The 18,202-nt window shown below is 35.6% G+C and overlaps 1 protein-coding gene across 3 annotated transcripts in view; it reads left to right on the forward strand.

Annotated features, from left to right (window-relative positions):
• Positions 1 to 18,202, forward strand: part of SKAP2 (src kinase associated phosphoprotein 2) — a 200,593-nt gene that overhangs the window by 165,402 nt on the left and 16,989 nt on the right. For all 3 annotated transcript variants that reach the window (XM_005549938.5, XM_015447613.4, XM_065542181.2), the window contains exons 10-11: positions 11,833 to 11,910; positions 17,320 to 17,432. In XM_005549938.5, the coding sequence (XP_005549995.1) occupies positions 11,833 to 11,910; positions 17,320 to 17,432 (191 nt within the window). The remainder of the gene's footprint in view (positions 1 to 11,832; positions 11,911 to 17,319; positions 17,433 to 18,202) is intronic.

The following is an 18,202-nucleotide window of genomic DNA, read 5'->3' on the forward strand; positions in this document are numbered from 1 at the left end:
GCTGAGGTGGGAGGATCACATGAGCCTGGGAGGTAGAGGTTGCAGTGAACTGAGATCATGCCACTGCACTCCAACTTGGGTGACAACGTGAGACCCTGCCTCAAAAAAACAAAAGATATAGTTCAAACATGGAAGTGGCATATTTTAAAATGAGTGAGACAGAAGGATATAGGAAATAAATAAGTAAACTGATACGGTGTCCACTTTTAATTGTGGAAAAAATTGGACAAAAGCAGATACCATCTTAGAATCCATGATAGCTACTGAAGAAAAGGCTGCCCATTAGCCAGACACATTTGCTTATACTGTAGGAAGGCAGATTTCAGAAAATTCAGGGAAAGAATAAGCAAAAATGTATGGTATTAATGACAAATGAATATTTTTAAATGCCATTTGAATTTTAATTGTAAATGATCTCAGTGAGGGAAAGAAAGATAGAAGCTAAAATAAATTAATATCCTTGTGCTAGAATCTATTCAATGAATGCAAGTTTTTTTGTTTTTGTTTTTGTTTTTGTTTTTGAGACGAAGTCTTGTTCTATCGCCCAGGCTGGAGTGCAGTGGCGTGATATCGGCTCACTGCAACCTCCACCTCCCCAGTTCAAGCAATCCTCCTGCCTCAGCTTCCCGAGTAACTGGGTTTACAGGCACCCACCACCACGCCTGGCTAATTTTTGTATTTTTAGTAGAGATGGGGTTTCACCATATTGGTCAGGCTGGCTTCAAACTCCTGACTGCAGGTGATACGCCTGCCTTGGCCTCCCCAAGTGCTGGGATTACAGGCGTGAGCCACTGCGTCCAGCCTGAATGCGAGTTTTAAAGGTGGTATCCATCAACAATTGAAATGACTGAATAACCAAAGAAAATATGAAAATAGCTTACATTTATAAATTATGATAAGCACAACCAAAAATGTACAATAGTGGTGTGTTTTTGTTTTCAAAACTTACTAGATACAGTGGTTCAGAGAAAACAGCTCAGTTTCTATTTGCTCCTTTTCTGTTAAGAATCATCCTCTAACTAATAAGATTGGTAAGAGGGAACAGAAGCCCAGGATTGACAAAGATTCAGATCAACTACCTAGCTAGCCAAAAACAAACCCTTTTTTTGTTCCAGGCTTGTTTAGGTAATTTAAGTAAGCCACTGGGGAGTCCACACCTGGAGTAAAAGTGGACAGTAGAGGAATGTTTGTAGTACCTTATGAGTGGAATAATAGAGGCCTGGACCAAGTCTGTGAGAACACAAAGGGGTGAGAGGCCAGCCACTTCCCAGAGAGGGGATTGAGCTTTGCTTTGAAGATAAATAGGACTTGAGTTTATCTTCTGGCCCAGGTAAAACTATAGTACATTAGAAGAGAAATTGTAAATGAAGTCATTGAGCTGCTGTCACTGATTTTGAGGGAAACAGGAAGGATGAGAAAGACTTTAGAGATCTGGAGTCTAGCAATTGTATTATAAACTTTTCAAAAACAGTAGAAAGTGTCTCGAGTTGGGTTCCCTGAAACAGACTCTAAGACAGTTTTATGTAGAAGGTTTATGGGTGAGTGATCTTAGGACATATGCTGGATGAAAGTGAAGAAGGCCGGACTAAAGCTAGGATGACTCTTCAGGGTTGTGCCAAATTGAGGCATAGGGGCTTGTCTTTGTATTCCTGCATTAGCTATTCATTGGCTCCAAGCCATTCTCTGGGAGGCCCTGTAACCTTGAGTGAAGCAATTCCCTGCAGTTGAGGGCAATTTCTAGTGAGAGACACAGTTATGGACCAACTGCAGCATGAGTCCCAGCAGTTGGGGATGGCTATGTTGGTTCTGAAAAGGGTATCTGGTATCCACCACAGGTGAATTCTGAAAATTCTAGATAGTAAATCTAGAGATAAAAAGGACTCCAGGAATTGCTAACATAGAATATCAAAGAGAGTCTTTTATGTTAACTAGAAGATGAAACACTAATTACTGGAACCCAGTATGGGTTCAAGGAATTGGCAGACATATAACTGGACTTCAGTAAGACATGTGGTCAGGATTCTCATGAAATCTTTGTAGATATAGAGACCACTGGATAACTGACTCTACAGCTGTGTCCAAAGAGTGCTAATTAATTCATTTTATGAATACCTTGGGGCTTTATTTTCAATATCATCATATCCAACCTATTCATCAATGTTGTGGATACAGGCCTGCTCTCAATAGAACAAAATCATGGGTCAAATCCAACAAGATGAAATATGAAATATGATAGAATATTCCACTTGCTCCAAAAAGCTAGTTGCACAAGTACAAGAAAAGAAAGACTTGGCTTCACAGAAAGTGGGAAAAACACATAGGGATTTTGGTCAGTAGCTCAATATGAGTCAACAGTTTAATGTGATTCAATCCTGAGATTGTGTGCTTTGGGAACATAAAATAATTATCAAATAGTGTTCTAGGTTAGCAGGATATCTTTTTTTTTTTTTTCATGTGGTAGATGAACAATGTTTAGATATTTAACTAAAACTACCCAGAAAGTACAGGGTAGCCATTCTTAAACTTATTGATCTCAGGATCCCTTTACAATCTTAAAAATTATCAAGGACCCTTAAAAGCTTTTGTTTATGTTTTGAATTTTTTTCTAGAAAGTAAAGTATTTCATCTCACTGTAGATTTTCTTGGTTTGTTTTAAATTTTATTAGATTAAAAATACTATCTAAAGATAAGTAGGTTGGTAAATAGTTAAATCTCAATATTTACCCTATTAGAAATTTAAATAGATCTTTAAAGAATGTTGATTTATTAATGAATTTAAAAGTCATGATGATAAACCTATTACATGTGTACATAACTTATTTTTAGGAAAAATAACTATTTCCCCCTATAATTAGAAGAATATGGCATTGTTTACATTTTTACAGCTTTCTTGAATGTCTGTCTTGGTAGAAGACACTAGAGTTTCATATCTGCTTCTACATTCAGTTTATTGTGATATATGTTTAAGTACAGTTAACTTATAAAGAAAATCCACCTCATACAGATATGTAGGAAGGAAAAGGGAGGTACTTTAGTTGTAGGTAATTGTAGGTATTCTTTTTTGATATTGTACCCAGACGCGACAAGTGGTAGTTAAAAGCTGGTACAATGTGGAATCTGAAACCATACCAATGAACTTTTCATACTCTTTTACATTAAAATTCATAGGCCTGTCCTGCACTTTGTTGAATGGATCTTTTACCCATGCTTGATTTTGTAACATTATGCTTTGGTCAGTTGGAAAATACTGGTTCATTACATTATGCAGAACCTACAAATATTGACACAACTATGACACAACTCAAGAAAAACCCACATGTTGTTTATATCACCATCCATCGCTTTGGAAAAGTCTTTAAATAGTGGGGAGCTGTCAAGCTTACAGTGGCAGATACAAGTTTCTAAAATTCTAATTTTTGCTTGAAAGCTCAAATTTTATCATTGGCAATAAATACTGTCAGTTGTTTCCATCGAAATGACAAGCTTATTTTGTTTACTTTTGAGAAAATGTCTGCCAGATTCCCAAGTCTAAATAACCATAGTTTGTCAGTCATTCAAGTAAAAATGGCGTTCCATGAATAAAAAAGTGCTAATTCAGCTTGACACTCAGATTCTTACACATCTGGTGGTATAGCAGAAATGCTTTATACATTATTCTGATTTCGTCACGCAGAATATTAAAGTTACGTACTCATGGTTGATATTAGGTGAAAATAATTACTACTGTTTCATCAAGGACATTCTTTAGCGCAACTGACTTCTTTCATTTTTTTCCTTTTATGCCAGTGCAGGGCAGTGAAGAATACAATGACAGTTTGCTGCCACTATGTTGATTTATGCTAAGGTGTCAGCAGTTTTACCCATCATTGCTCTGCAACATCAGTGCAAATGTTAACATAGTGAAAAAGACACATAATGTCTTAGTATTATTATGAAAATAGCTTTGACCCCACAGACCCTCCACCTCGCAAACACATCTTGGAAAGCACTGCTGGTATAAGGGATGTGGAGCCAGTAAGTCTAATGGTGATGGTTCTTTCTATGAAACTGTGCTTTTCTTTCTTGGGCTCTTGAAAATGAGGTTAAGATGCACTGCATATGATGAGAAAGGGTATATTTGCATAGGCAAGCAGAGGAAACAGAGCAAAAGCCTATAACAAATGAGCTCTGCATCCATATATCAGCTGTTTTTCCAGAGATTATAGTAGGCAGTTGTAGACACTGATAAGACAGCCGCATTACAATCAAATAATCATAACATCAACCTATTTATCACTAGATACTATTTTTTTAATCTAATAAAATTTAAAGCAAGCCAAAAAAATTTAAATTCAGATGAAGTATTTTACTTTCTGAAAAAGGATTCAAAACAGTTTACAATGAAATACATATATACATTTGGGATAAGAAATGTAAGGGGACAGTGAATACATATGCATTTGGGGTATTTTATGTAAAATAAGAATTAAGAAAAAGCAGTAGCTGAATAAAGGTAGCCTAGAAGAAGGTGTTAATAGTGGTTATGCTTGGATCATAGATGATTGATTGATTGATTGATTGATTGATTTTGCTTATCTCTATTTTCTGACTTTCAGCAATGAGTAGGTATTGCTTTTGTAACAAGAATAATAAGAAAAAGGGTTATTTTAAATGAAAACAATGAGCTGTAATTGTATCAGAAATCCAGAGCCAGACAGAGGTTACTATAAGTGAAAAATAAATGAACTTAGACTTTCCTGGACTGAAAGAATTTTAGAATTACATAATTTGTTATAAACTTTAATAAAAAGCTAAGAATGTGGGCTGTAAAGGAGAATTTTTGTTATACAGTGAATAATTCAGTGGGACAAGAAGGAGCTCCATTTCATAACTTCCTAATACCTAGTACTTTTTAGGAGTGGGATCATTTTCTAACTCACAGTCGCTTCTGACCACCCAAATCTGACCTATGAAAACTTTGTTTTTAATCTATATACGTTCCTGTTTGCCATAATTGCCTAATTGCCGGTAGATGATCAAGTGTATACAAGACTGCTCCTGAAATAAAGGAGTACTTCTCAAGCAACAGATAACATTTTCAGAAATATCTGCAGTGCACAGGAGCCAGTTTCAGGCAGAAGGGTACAGTGTGCAAGCTGTGTGCCCTCGGTCCAGTCATTCAGCACCCACAGTTTACCTCGTCTTCTATGAAAAGAGGAAACAGAACGAGATTCTATCTAAGGTTTCTTTCCCTTCTAAGATTTTTTGTCCTGACTCTGTCAAATGAGATCTTTGCTTGAGTTCAAGTTTTTTCCTCAACATCCCAATCATGATGTTAACAAATATATCTATGTGAAAAATTATTATTTTCACATTTTCCGATTTGTGTGTGTATGGGTTTTGTTTTTGTTTTTCTTAGAGACAGGCTCTTGCTCTGTCACCCAGGCCAGAATGGAATGGCTTGATCTTTGCTCACTATAAACTCAAACTGTTAAGTGATCCTCCTGCCTTGGCCCTCCTAAAGCAGATTTGTGTTTAAATTATTAATTTTAATGTCATAGTACAGAAATTTACTACAATGGTATTTCCTTTTACTTTTGAAGTGTAGTGATAACCTTTTCATGTTAAACCTTATAATAATAGAATGTCAAAGGTGAAAATTAGATTTTGTGGTTGAACAACTGTTGCTTATTTTATATCACATTAACCTTCCTGGTTGCTTAATTAATAAATTGTTGCAAAACTCCTAGTTCCTAAGGTAATAAACTTGATACAGCATACTAATTCTTCATTTTTCCCCCTGAGAAGTCTGGTTATCTCGTTGTCTTCCCCCAGTCCTTCTTCAAAGTGCTATGGGATAGACTTACTCTTCCTACTTTGAAGTACAGAGATAACACTAAGAATTAGAGGCAGTGTCCAGTTTATGTGAGTAACAGAGCTGTAACAATAGGCCCTACTTTGCCAAATTTCCATAAGAGTAAACATGACTCTAACCATGCTATTTCAGTCATCTTTATCCTTCCATTCATTTTGAAGTTTGTATAATGCTAAAAGGCACATGTTTATATCTTTTTAAAAATATGTATTTTATTGCTGTCAAATAATAGTCTATTGAATAGACAGAACAGTCCTTTAGAAGTATAATAAAATATAATAATATAAAAATCCTTCATATTACCAATAGTTCTGGATTTATAGACCCCTGGGGAGCTCACTTTCCCTTGCTGTCATAAATTTGAACCTTTTGCCCATACTCCTTAGATTCGAATCTAACTTTTCCAACCCTTCTTCCAGCCTTTGTGGCTTGCCACAGGTCATGGGAGAGAAGAGCGGGTGGGGTGCTGTTTGTGTAAATCCTCCCAGCACTTCTTCTGTCTTTTACATTTTACCACTAGGACTAGCCAGTGGCGTCCTCTGTTCCTCCACGTCACCTCTTCCATCTCCCACTCAGGGGCATCTTGTGTGCAATGCCCAAATAGTGTGTAACTTTAGGAACAGAGAAGTGTGTTAAAAGCTAGAAGTGAGGAAGGGGAACTGGGAGGAGAGACAGAAGACCATATATTTTGGGCACCCCTGGTTGCAATTTTTCTAAATCAGCACTAAAAAGTTTGCTTAAGATGTACTTCAGATACAATGCTATGAAAGTATAGAACCTGCTCATCTATGTGAAAATGTTTTCAAAGTCCACAAACAGACAATATTTTAAGTAAAATTTTAGAAAGCAATCCACCTGTAAATTGAAGATTTTAATGAAAATTTAGGAAGAGACACTGTGGCTTAGAGTTAAGGCATATGCCTAAAGTTAAAATCCCAGCTTATGCAATAACTGGATGTGTGAACCTTGACAAGTTATTCAGGCTCCATAAATTCACTTTTCGTATTCATAAAATGGTTATGATAAAAGTACTTATTATTACCTCATAGAATTGTTGGAGGATTTAGTTACATAATGAATATAAATGCATGTAATGTGAACATTTAAGCAATAAATATTCACATTTCCTGAGAAAAATATATAATACATAAATAATGCCTGGACAGGTAGAGATCTAAAACCAAACTTTATTTCAGAGCTTAACTTTTGATTCTGTTTCATGTTTTAAAATACATTATAATTTAGTAAAGCTGTTTTCTGAGGGTGCTTAGTGAGAAAGGTGATCATTTTGTAAGTCAAAGATTTTTTTATATTGTCTTCCTCTTCTCTCTGGAAGAGATGATAAAATCAGTCCTCAGCCTTGATGTGAACATCATATACCTTGAGTTGGTGCTAACAAATTGTCTTCAACCCTTTTTCAAGCAATGTCAGCTAAATGGTGCCATTTGCTTGTAACTCTTCTTTTTGGTTATTTATCCTGAAGATAAGAACATTAGTAAGCCATAAATGCCCATTTTGTAAAAACTTCATAGCTAGACAGATTTGCAATCCTTATTGGGGTAATAATCCATCTGTTACGGAGCTGGATCAATTTTGTAAATTAAATAGGTTAAAAGGGGGAAAAAAGGGCCATGACTTTTCCCACAGTAAGCTTTTTCTCAAATGCTAAAAAGATTTGGGAAGACTCAAACTATTTGCCATTCTTCCTCTCTTTGCTCAACTCAGAGAGAAGGCCGAATATCTATTAAAAAGTGGGGTGGGTGCAGTTTATGGTTTTTTTTAATTCTGCAGGATCTGATTGCTCCTGGAAGTTTCATATTTTTGACAGGTTAAAACCTTTTGATGACTACCAGAACATTTCTACTGTTCTCACTGATCAGTTTAGTAAACGTGTGACTATGTTTGAATTTTCTTCTGCACTTAGCTCATTTTACTGTTATTTTCATCCTGTTAAAAAAAAAAAAAATCTCCTGATGATTCTTCTAACAATGTGTGATTGGAATAATAATTTCACATGTTGAAGAGTTTTGTGCTGCAGCTGAGAGGCATGTAAATACAAGCTGCTTATTTGCAAGAAGCTTCCAGATTTGCAATATGATTGCTATGGAAACCACATAATGAAAACCTTATAACCATCTGTGTGGTTTGATGGATTTTACTGCATAGCTGAGCTGTTTTTGTTTACTGTTATTAAAATGTTGAATGGAATATATTAACTCACAAACACTGACTATTTGAGGTATTAATTAGTGTTGTACAATGACATTGTGCCTCAACACCAAAATAATACATATTTAATAACAAACCTAAATAAAAAAACATGTGAATGTATACATTTCTAATATGAAGGTGATTATTGCGTAGAATTTTGGTCCCTCATTCTTACATATTTTTAAGAGCTTTATTCTATTAATAAATGAATATGTTAAGATTTATTTTTATGATTTTTTCAATCCATTTGTTCACTCTATATTTCTCGAACATCTCCTTTGTGCCAAGTTCTATTCAAGGTTCAGTCTGAGGTTTTTTCCCCTGCCTAAAATTCAAAAACATACACCATATTTGATTTTGTTATCTTTTATATGGAAGCTGTTTGTATTGTTAGCCAAGATAAAATGAGTTGTTTAAATATTGTTAAGAAAAATTGATATATGAAATGCATAAGGCTTTGGTTTAAAAATATCACTACCAGGTTTAAAAAGGAAAAAGGAAGTGTCCTTAATGAGCATCTCATCCTCTAAAATCTGCTTATTAAATGGCATCTCACATGGATTTCAATTTGGATATATTATAGTAAACATTAATTCTTAAGTAAATACTTTTAATATCATTATTCTGATAATTTAAGAATACATATTTCTAAGGACAAAGCTCTCTGTCACCAGTATACAATCCAGAGTACATGTTACTGGCACTTAAATTTTAATAAAAAATTCATAGTAACAAATACTTCTAAATTCATTGTTAACTTTGTCAAAGAGCAGAGTTTTTTCATTAAGTATTGTAATGAATTTTTATATGTTGATGCTGATTTGGGTGGTGAAATCTAAATCCCACTGTCTTTTTTTTTTTTTTGAGATGGAGCTTCGCTCTTGTGGCACAGGCTGGAGTGCAGTGGCGCGATCTCGGCTCATTGCAACCTTCGCCTCCCGGGTTCAAGCAATTCTCTTGCCTCAGCCTCCTGAGTAGCTGGGATTACAAGTGCCTGCCACCATGCCAGGCTAATTTTTGTGTTTTCAGTAGAGACGTGGTTTCGCCATGTTGGCCAGGCTTGTCTCAATCTCCTGACCTCAGGTGATCCACCCACCTGGGCCTCCGAAGTGCTGGGATTACAGGCATGAGTGACGGTGCCCGGCCCCCACGGTCTCCTTAAAAGTCACGAATAGTACCTATTGTATTGATGCAGTTATAGCTTTTGACTGAGGACAAATGTCTTTATCCATTTTTTAATTTACTTCTTACTATTGAATTTGTGACTGAATTAAAAGGGGAGTGGGTGCTATGGAAAGAAAGTGTGAAAAGTAAGGAAAGCTTTCTCCTTCACCTTTTACAAAATTATCTGTCAGTAAAATGAGTAGGTTGGAATAATGACTGTAAACGTCCCTTCTACCTTTAAAACCTTATATGGAAACACCCTATTAACCTATTTAGTAAAACTAGCCTTTGAAGTTTGGCATAAGTGAGATAACTATTGTTAAAAAGAAAGGAGATAGGATACTTTTTTAAAAAGTAGTATACTTTTATTAGGTCTTCTATTTATTTGACTGAACCATATTAAATTGTCAGTGTTACGTTTAACAATATGAATAAAATGCCAGATATTTTCAGGTGTCCCTTATATTGGAGCTGTCACTATTTTATTTGAATTGAGTTACAGAAATTCAGAACAGTTCTGTTTGTGGTGTAAGTACAGCTACCCTCAAGCTTGATTGAAATGCTGATTTTGATTCATCCCCATTTAAAATTTTCAGGAGACTCCTAAATTTCTACCTATAGTCCTGACTACTCTACCATACTTTGCAGTTGCCCAGACATGTTCTCTGGGTTACCCCACCAATACATTAAATTCCTCAACTCCTTGTGTTCCCCAGTAAGATAGATTATCTTGGCTGTCCTCCTTTTAGTAATAATGTGCCCATTTCTCAGTTAACTAAGCTCAAAACCTTAGCCATCCTTGGTTGCTCTTTTTTTTCCCTTCATGCCTCCACATTCAGGCACAAAACTTATCCATTCTAGTTCTTTTACCTCTCAGAACCATCTCCTTTCCATTTCCTTTGCCCCTTCAGTTCAGGACTTCCTTCCCCTTTGTCCACGGTGGTCTCTCTCCTTACCCCTTCTTTAGGCTATCTGAGACAATGGGATCAGATGTCCATTTCTGAAGCATAGCTTCAGTCCTGCCCTTTCTCTGCTCAAAAAACCTTCTAAGGCTCTTATTGCCCACCAAATAAAAGCCTACAGTCCATAACAAGATGTTCATGGCCCCTCAACAGCTGGTCCAAACTATGAGCGTAACTCCTACCTGGCTCTTCCCCTATGTGTACCAGATTCTTTAGTCAAAATGAATGTGAATGTGCCTTTTTCTTTTAAAGATCATACCTATCCCTCTGGAAATACCCTTCTTACCCTCTCTCCTTATTTAAACTCTCTCCATCCCTTCCGTGGTACTCCCTAGTTGGGTGGTTTCTCTGCTGCATTTCTTCAGTACTTTGTGCCTCACTTGTCAGATTTAGGCCCCTTCAGCCTGTTTTCCTTTAGAGCTTGTCTTCTGTCCCATCTGTGCTGTCAGCTTCCTGTGAGCAGAGGCTTCCTGTTACTTTTACCTCCTTGGTGGATCCCCTCTGTCTTACACTTAGTTAATATCCAATGAAGATTGATTGATTGATCGATTGATTGATTGAATAGTTACAATGGCTACATTTATATATTTTGCATAGTTTTCTTTAAAGTTTTAGGAGTTTTCTTGGAACTGATTCTCTTTGAATCCAGTTTTTCTTTGGCATGCCATTTGTTTTTATGTCCTGCCTTAAGTATTTCTAGGTTTGTATGTAAATCCTTAGGTGAGGAAAAATTATGTAATAAATATTTTTCTTGGTGTAAAATAATTAGTTTATTAAGTCTATTTAAAACTCTTCTCGTTTAATTTTATCTTATTTCTTTGCATAATTTGGGGAAGGAATGGTATAGGTGAATGTGGAACAAATGTAAATAAAGCACTGATTATATGTAGGATAAAGAACATTGACTTTATAATCACAAACTTAAGTTTGAATGACACACTTTGGAAGTTACTTCACCTTTTTGAGTCTCTAAAAATATACTTGTCTGTAGAATGAGGATTAAAAATTATTTGTCTATGAGATTTTAACATCCACCATTGTATATGACACATAATAGGTCCTCGGTATAATTTTGGGGGAATTACCTCGAAGGATGAGGATCCTTATAGTATCTTCCTGTGAAGAGTAAGTGAGAAAACATGAAATTATATGATACTCAATAAATGATTTATAGGTTAACTGCATTTTTAGGTTTACACATTTATAGGTTAACACATTTTCTCCTTGCTATATGATGTTTTAGGGACCATGATTTTATATATGATACTTCTGCCACACAGTATAATGTGGTGTATCAGTATAATGCTGAGTGTTACTTTGGTGGATTTAAGGGCTTTCCTGAAATTAAGATTGTTCCAGATGAGTTTCTAAAAGTATTTAAAACAAAATATGCAGTGCATTAGTACGTATCTTAAATTTTGCCAAGCCAGTTGGAAAGGTTGCTATTTGGCAGTAGCTAGTATTTTATTTATTCAGTGTTAGATTGTTGAAAAAGGAATGTGAATCTTGAATTGTTTTATTCTTTGAAAAATAATGTTTATGTGTTATAAACTTTTAGTTTGGCTTTTCAAATGGAGTGAGTACTGTATTATTATCCCTGAGAAAACCCTTCAGTGTGCCATTGATAATGTTTATTTACAGAAGAAGAAGAGGACAGTGCTCCAGTGAAAGTGGAAGAACAAAGGAAGATGAGTCAGGATAGTGTTCATCACACCTCAGGTAATGAATTGTGTAGCTTCTTGGCAAACCTTATTTTGCTTTTGTTCACTTTCATTTTATCCATGTTCTTACTGTTCTAAAGATGTTTACATAGCTCCCCAAAGTTGGCTTGTTTGGCCTGGATATCTTATGGCTGATAAGCTGCTTAGTCCCATTTAGGATGCATGAAAACCACTTGAGAAGGATTTATAAAGTAAGCCAATTTATACAAGGTATTCCTTCCTGAATTACTTTGTAATGACTCAATTAGCTTTCATTTCTGCACAAAGGAGATTTAGTTGCATAAATTAGCTTATCATCATTGAGGAAGTGTCACTGCTAAAGGACAGTTTATAGATACAACATGCAGTTGCTGTCAAACCTATAAGAATGTAATATAGACATCTGTGTATACTTTGTGCTTGAGCAGAACAGACTTCTGCCATTCAGAGACTAACAGGGGACAACAAGTTGCCCAGGGGACTGGCAATGTAGACATCTCTGAAAAGGTCAACTTGACACAGGCTCTGACAATCGACCCACAGCTCTGTCTTCTTTGATAAAAATCAGATAAACTTAAGACCGCTAATTGATCTGCAGCCTGTTTAAATGTTGGCCATGCATATCTTCATTGCATATGATTAACACAGAAAGCAAATGAATTGGGTAAGAAATGCCAGAGTCCAGTGACAGCAGCTTAAAAATTGGAAAAGGACACTGGTGGCCTAAAAGGCTAGGAAGGATGTTTCCCTTATCCATTTCCACTTGGCACATATATCCCCAAGTACTAATTATGAATGAGACTGGAAAAATAATTGCATACACTCTGTGCAAAATCACATGATATGGACAACTTTTCTTGCTTGTTGTTATTTCCAAATAGCAGGAGATAAACCATATCTGTAGTGCAAGCATGAGGTTAGTTTTGATAAACCAGCAATTATTTTACACGGAAAGAAGAGAAAGACTGCCTTCTTATCAGGACTTTACACCTCTTCATAGCCACATGTCAGCTGGGGCAAGGTCTGCCATATCATCTCTGTGTCTTGCAAAAAGCTAGAGTTAGGGTCACCTTCCCCTCTCTGATATGTCCATACATCACTCTTTCAAGCTGTCAAGGCCGGGTGGACAAGAAGTGTGTGTTCAGGAAGTAGCTTTCCAGAGTCCTTCCTACTGTGACATGTGGAAAGGAAACAGAGGCCTGATTCTAGACCTGGACAGGAAAGCAGAAGTAGGTTGCTACAAAAGGTTTTGGTTAGTGTTTTTTCAGAAAGGAAGTGAGAACAAAATCATTACATGTTAGCACTCTAGTCCTATAAAATGCAGCTATAAAACACTGAGGCTTAGTGAAATCTTGAGGACTGTGTTCAATAGTAATTTAAGTATATATGTTTTGGGTTATGTATCATGAAACTTCTGCCAAAAACATGTAGTTTTCTTTTTTAAAAAATTTCAGTGTTGGTATAGAAAGTGGATACATACAGATGGTCCTTCCATAGATACAAATATTTTGGCTTAAAGCAATTGTATTTTTCAAAAGCCCTTTTAAAGTAAACATCTCCCAAATTTTTGCCTTTGAGGGTAGGAAAAAAAATCAGTTTTCCTCAAAGGAATGCAGTAAATAGATCTAGCCTTTCATGCAATAGCTATAAAACACTATAATAATTCTTATCTTTAGTGACATGAAATTCTTTTCAAGCAACAGTTTTAATGCTTTTGCATAGAAGTGACCTTTGCTCTTCCCTAGGCTGTCAAAGATGTAACACTAGAAGTTTGTTTGCCACGCAGGGCAGTGAGTTGACAAGGGTATTACTATCTTGCTGAGCATCACATGACATGAACTTCTAACCTTACTCAAGAATGTTATATATTTTTCACATTGACTGATTTTACTAAACCCCCCGCCACAGACTTTTCTAATGTAAAGTATGTAAGCAAAAACAAAATTAATCTTGTGTTTCTTACAAGTTCCTTCATGTTCAAACTTATATATCTTGCAGTATGTGGGTGAGTATATATATAAAATAAAGATTCCATTTGATTTTGTTGAACACTATAGAATATATTTACCTTTCTAAAATAGTTTTTAAACCTTGTAACACCAAAGGAGAGATTCTCCACTGTCTTATTCTCATATGTTTCACCCGTGATCATCATGTTTTTCATCTTTGCAAAGTGTCTCCTCTGTCTACGTGTTTCATAACAATTCTGTTAGCTTTGCCCAATGGTCTCTTCTTGTATGTTTTTAAAAGCAGGAGTAAGAACATTGTTTTAATCTTTCACAGGCTGGCTAATTAATTTTTTTCCTTCTTTTTTTAATCATTCATGCTTCTCAGGACAAGAAACATAATGTGGGAGTTTTTTTTGTAATTTTGAAAATACAAATCACGATGTGGATAGAATAGGAAAATTAATCCATGTAGTAAAGACAACCAGACATAAATTTGTGCTTTAAAATACATGTTTATGACATTTGCCTCATCCCATCTTTAAAAATACATATCTCAACTGGATTATTTTTCAGTGTTTAGAGGTGAACAGTGCTAACTTTTGCAAACCTACTGTGCTTTTGAGGCTGTCTGTGCTTAATTTTTTGTGTATGTTTAGCTACACTTTAAATTTTAAAAAGTAAGCTAGAGGAGATTGCTGCTCTCTAAGGAACAGGACCGTTTCTGATTTTTTGTGTCCAGATTTCATATCAAGAATTCAAACATTACTTCCCTGAGGGAGACTAAGGCTAATAAACATATACTGCCAGGGTTTTTTTCCCCCCTACTTATGATTTTTCTGCTTTATAACTAGTATTGCATGCTGAAATAGATAGACTAGTAAATCATACATGTATATAGCTGTGTGACATAAACAAATTATTCTTTAACAGATCTCTCATATGGGACACAAAAATGAGGTTGGTCTTTGGGTAACATCATCATCAAGATTATAGAAAGCACAGTTGAAAATGCATCTTTTTCCCAGCATTGCCAAATCGCTAGCTCTGTTGCCTCTTTACAGCAGTGAGATTTAATGAAATGCTCATGATGCACATCTAGGGAGAGATGCATCTTGCACACGGTGGGGGTCTCTCTTCCCCTCATGTGCTCCTGTAACTCCCATTAGTGTTAATGGGAGTTTCAGCAAGCGTATCGAGGGGAAGAGAGACCCCAAAGTGATAAGGATTATGTGTTAGAAATCACCATATACTTTTCCTTCTTTCTCTCCCCTCCCCTTTGAGAATCTGTTGAATGAAAAACTATTGTAAGTGAATCTGAAAAACAGAAAAGCAGCCTGGACAGCTGGGGAACCCAATGGGACAACATAGCTAAGCCAAAACCTCTACTCTAGTTTTTAGCCCAAGTTTTGTTTCTTCCACTTTTTTGGAGCAAGCCTAAGGCTGAGCAGCATGGGGAGGACAGACTAAAGAAACCAGCCATTTAGATCCTTTTACCTCCTGGCCAGTTACTGTGGGGGAAGGCCTTGCATGTGAAATGATGTCATCCTCTCTTTGCTCTAATTCCCTGACTTTTAAACTGACACTGACGGACTGCAAGGGGCACAACATTTGACCCATTTACCAGTTGATTTAATCTGACTAGAATGTTTCAACTTCTAAATCTCTATTTGTCTAAATAAGTGGTTTTTAAAGGAAATCAGTCACTTTATTATTAAGTGATTTTTTTTTCTTTTAAAAAAATTGACAATATTTGAAATGATCTGGCCAGCTGGAGTGCCCTCTAGTGTCCATTTTTAGAATTTACTTAATACATGCTTTGGGGAAAAAAATGTAATGAAGAGTGGCCACAAGCATTGTTAGTTCTTGGTTGGATTCCCAAGCTTGTATACATCCCTGCTGGTATGTGATGAGTGCTCAAATGCTAGTGTGGAGAAGTCAATAAGGTATCTGTCTCTCCCACTGCCTCCTCCTTTCTCTTCCTCCTCTCCCCACTCCCATTGTCCCTCATTCTCTTTTTTAATTCTTAGAAAACAAGAGACAAAATTTAATAGAGGGATTTTGCTAGGTTGTATATTTTCTAGTCCATCTTTATTTTCTTATAAGCGAAAAGTAACATTCTATTTCCTAAATATTCAGACTCCATATTATGCAGATTCTCCTTTTTTTGGCCTTAAAATATTTCATATATTAAAGAGAATTTTAAAGTTTTCTAGTAAACTTAATACTTTGTATAAATCACAATAATGTATAATAAGATGAACACCCTAATGACATGCTAATGTGACTAGTTGTGTTGGAATCACGAAAAAGCCTGCTGTTTGAGAGCCGTGTAACAGTACTGAGATGACAACTCTGGTCCAGCATGTGTCTCCACAGTTATCCCCTCAGAATTCAAAGATGACATTCCAGGAATGGAAGTTGTTAGCATGTATATATTCTGCCTGGCTAGTGAACACATGGACATCTTATTGATATTACTTGCATTCTTTTTGTGTTAACTCATCAAAACTCAATTATCATGAAATTAAAAACAGGAAACAGTTCTTAGTGTAACAAAAGCGTCTAGTGTGTTTAACTGTGTTCTGTATTTCAGGAGATCCGCACTGCATAAGTGACAAAGCATTTATTACCCATTTATTGTGGTATTACAGAGTGGAAAGTGCTAAATAATCAATCAGTTAATGGTCTGTATGGCAGTTTGAGCACATCACATCCATTGTGCTTATGCTGTTAGAAGGATGAGCTGATACTCCAGTGTATGTTGCATGTTTATTCAGAGCCTAATGTCGTAAACTGGGGCTGACAAAAATCTGTTGAAAAATGCAGCTTCAACACTGGCAATTTCAAAGTTGCTAAAAAATGTCAAAGATAACTTTGGCTTTGGGTACGAATGTCCCTGAGGAAAATTGCTGCAATTACTCTTTATACCGTTTCCACGTAGTTGTCTTTCATTAACCAGCTCTAGGGTTTAGTTTTGTTTTTTTTTTTTTTTTTTTTGGTTCCTTAGTTTTGGTTTTATATTTGTACATTAGCTCCTTTACTATTATTATTTTCATGAAGTGTCTCAAATTCTGTGAGATGGTTATTTCACAAAGCCTGTCACATCTCATGGATATTGCTCATTGTGAAGTGTGGCAGACACATCTTCAAAACATGTTGCAAGTGGGCTTAGGTTAAAATAAGTGGGAAGCAACTTTTAGGTGCTGGTTTGATGACAGCATATAGCAATTACAGATTTTAGATGAAAGGCAGAAAAAGAAAAGCCAAAATTCTAAATCAGATCTTTTTGCAAGTGGTCTTAAGAGGATAGTGAGGTATAGGATTCATGTGGATGTAATAAAATATTCGTTTACTCAGGACAGAATTTTTTTAGACTATTTTGGTGATCTAGGGCATCGTTTAATTTCTATTGGTTTATTTTGAAATGAGGGATTATTACATGAAGGCCCTAATTCATGCTTTCTCTTTCTTCTTCCTAGGGGATAAGAGCACTGATTATGCTAATTTTTACCAGGGATTGTGGGATTGTACTGGAGCTTTTTCTGATGAGTTGTCATTTAAGCGTGGTGATGTGATTTACATTCTTAGCAAGGTAAGAAGATACCCCAAAATGACATTTGTAAAGAGGGAATACAAAGCTCGATTTTTAATGCATTTGGATTTATAGCGCTAGGGAAAAATGCCAATTGGAATTCTTCTAGGTCCTTGTTAACAATTGGGAGTTCACAATAATTAATTATTTTGTCAAGTGAAATGTAATCAAATTTTAAACACAATCAGATAACAGGATTCAACTTAACAGTGTGTTTACCTATCACTTCAGCCCTTGGCTGACATCCACCTACTGCCTTCTCCAGAAACAATATACTTATGTGAAAGTTAACATTGTAATGTATTAGATTATTTATTATGTTTTTCTTTCCTCTTCCTTTTTATTCTTCTGTGTGCTTATTCTGATTTTGTCTGCCATTCACTACTGGAAACACTATGTTTATAGAACAAGTTTTTCATCTTTATGTAAATATATTGGGTGTTCCGGCAATTTAAAAGCAATGCTTTTCTATTCAGACAGGCTTAGGTAATTTTTTAAGTTGTTTAGCATACTATATTTGTAAACAAAATGGCAAAGTATAATTCTATAAACCCATCTTTTTATATATATGTGTGTGTGTGTGTGTGTGTGTGTGTGTGTATGTGTGTATATAAATTCTTGTATCTGCTTCTTAAAATACTGGATTATTCAGAATCTTTTTGTCCTTAGATCTAAAAGTCAAGTTTCTTATCGTGATTATACTTCTGGTAATGTGTATGAGCTCCCTTAATTTTCATATTTTAATTTCCCCTATTGTAATATGGGAATTT

This window comes from Macaca fascicularis, chromosome 3 (genome assembly GCF_037993035.2).
Source record: "Macaca fascicularis isolate 582-1 chromosome 3, T2T-MFA8v1.1".
NCBI lineage: Eukaryota > Metazoa > Chordata > Mammalia > Primates > Cercopithecidae > Macaca > Macaca fascicularis.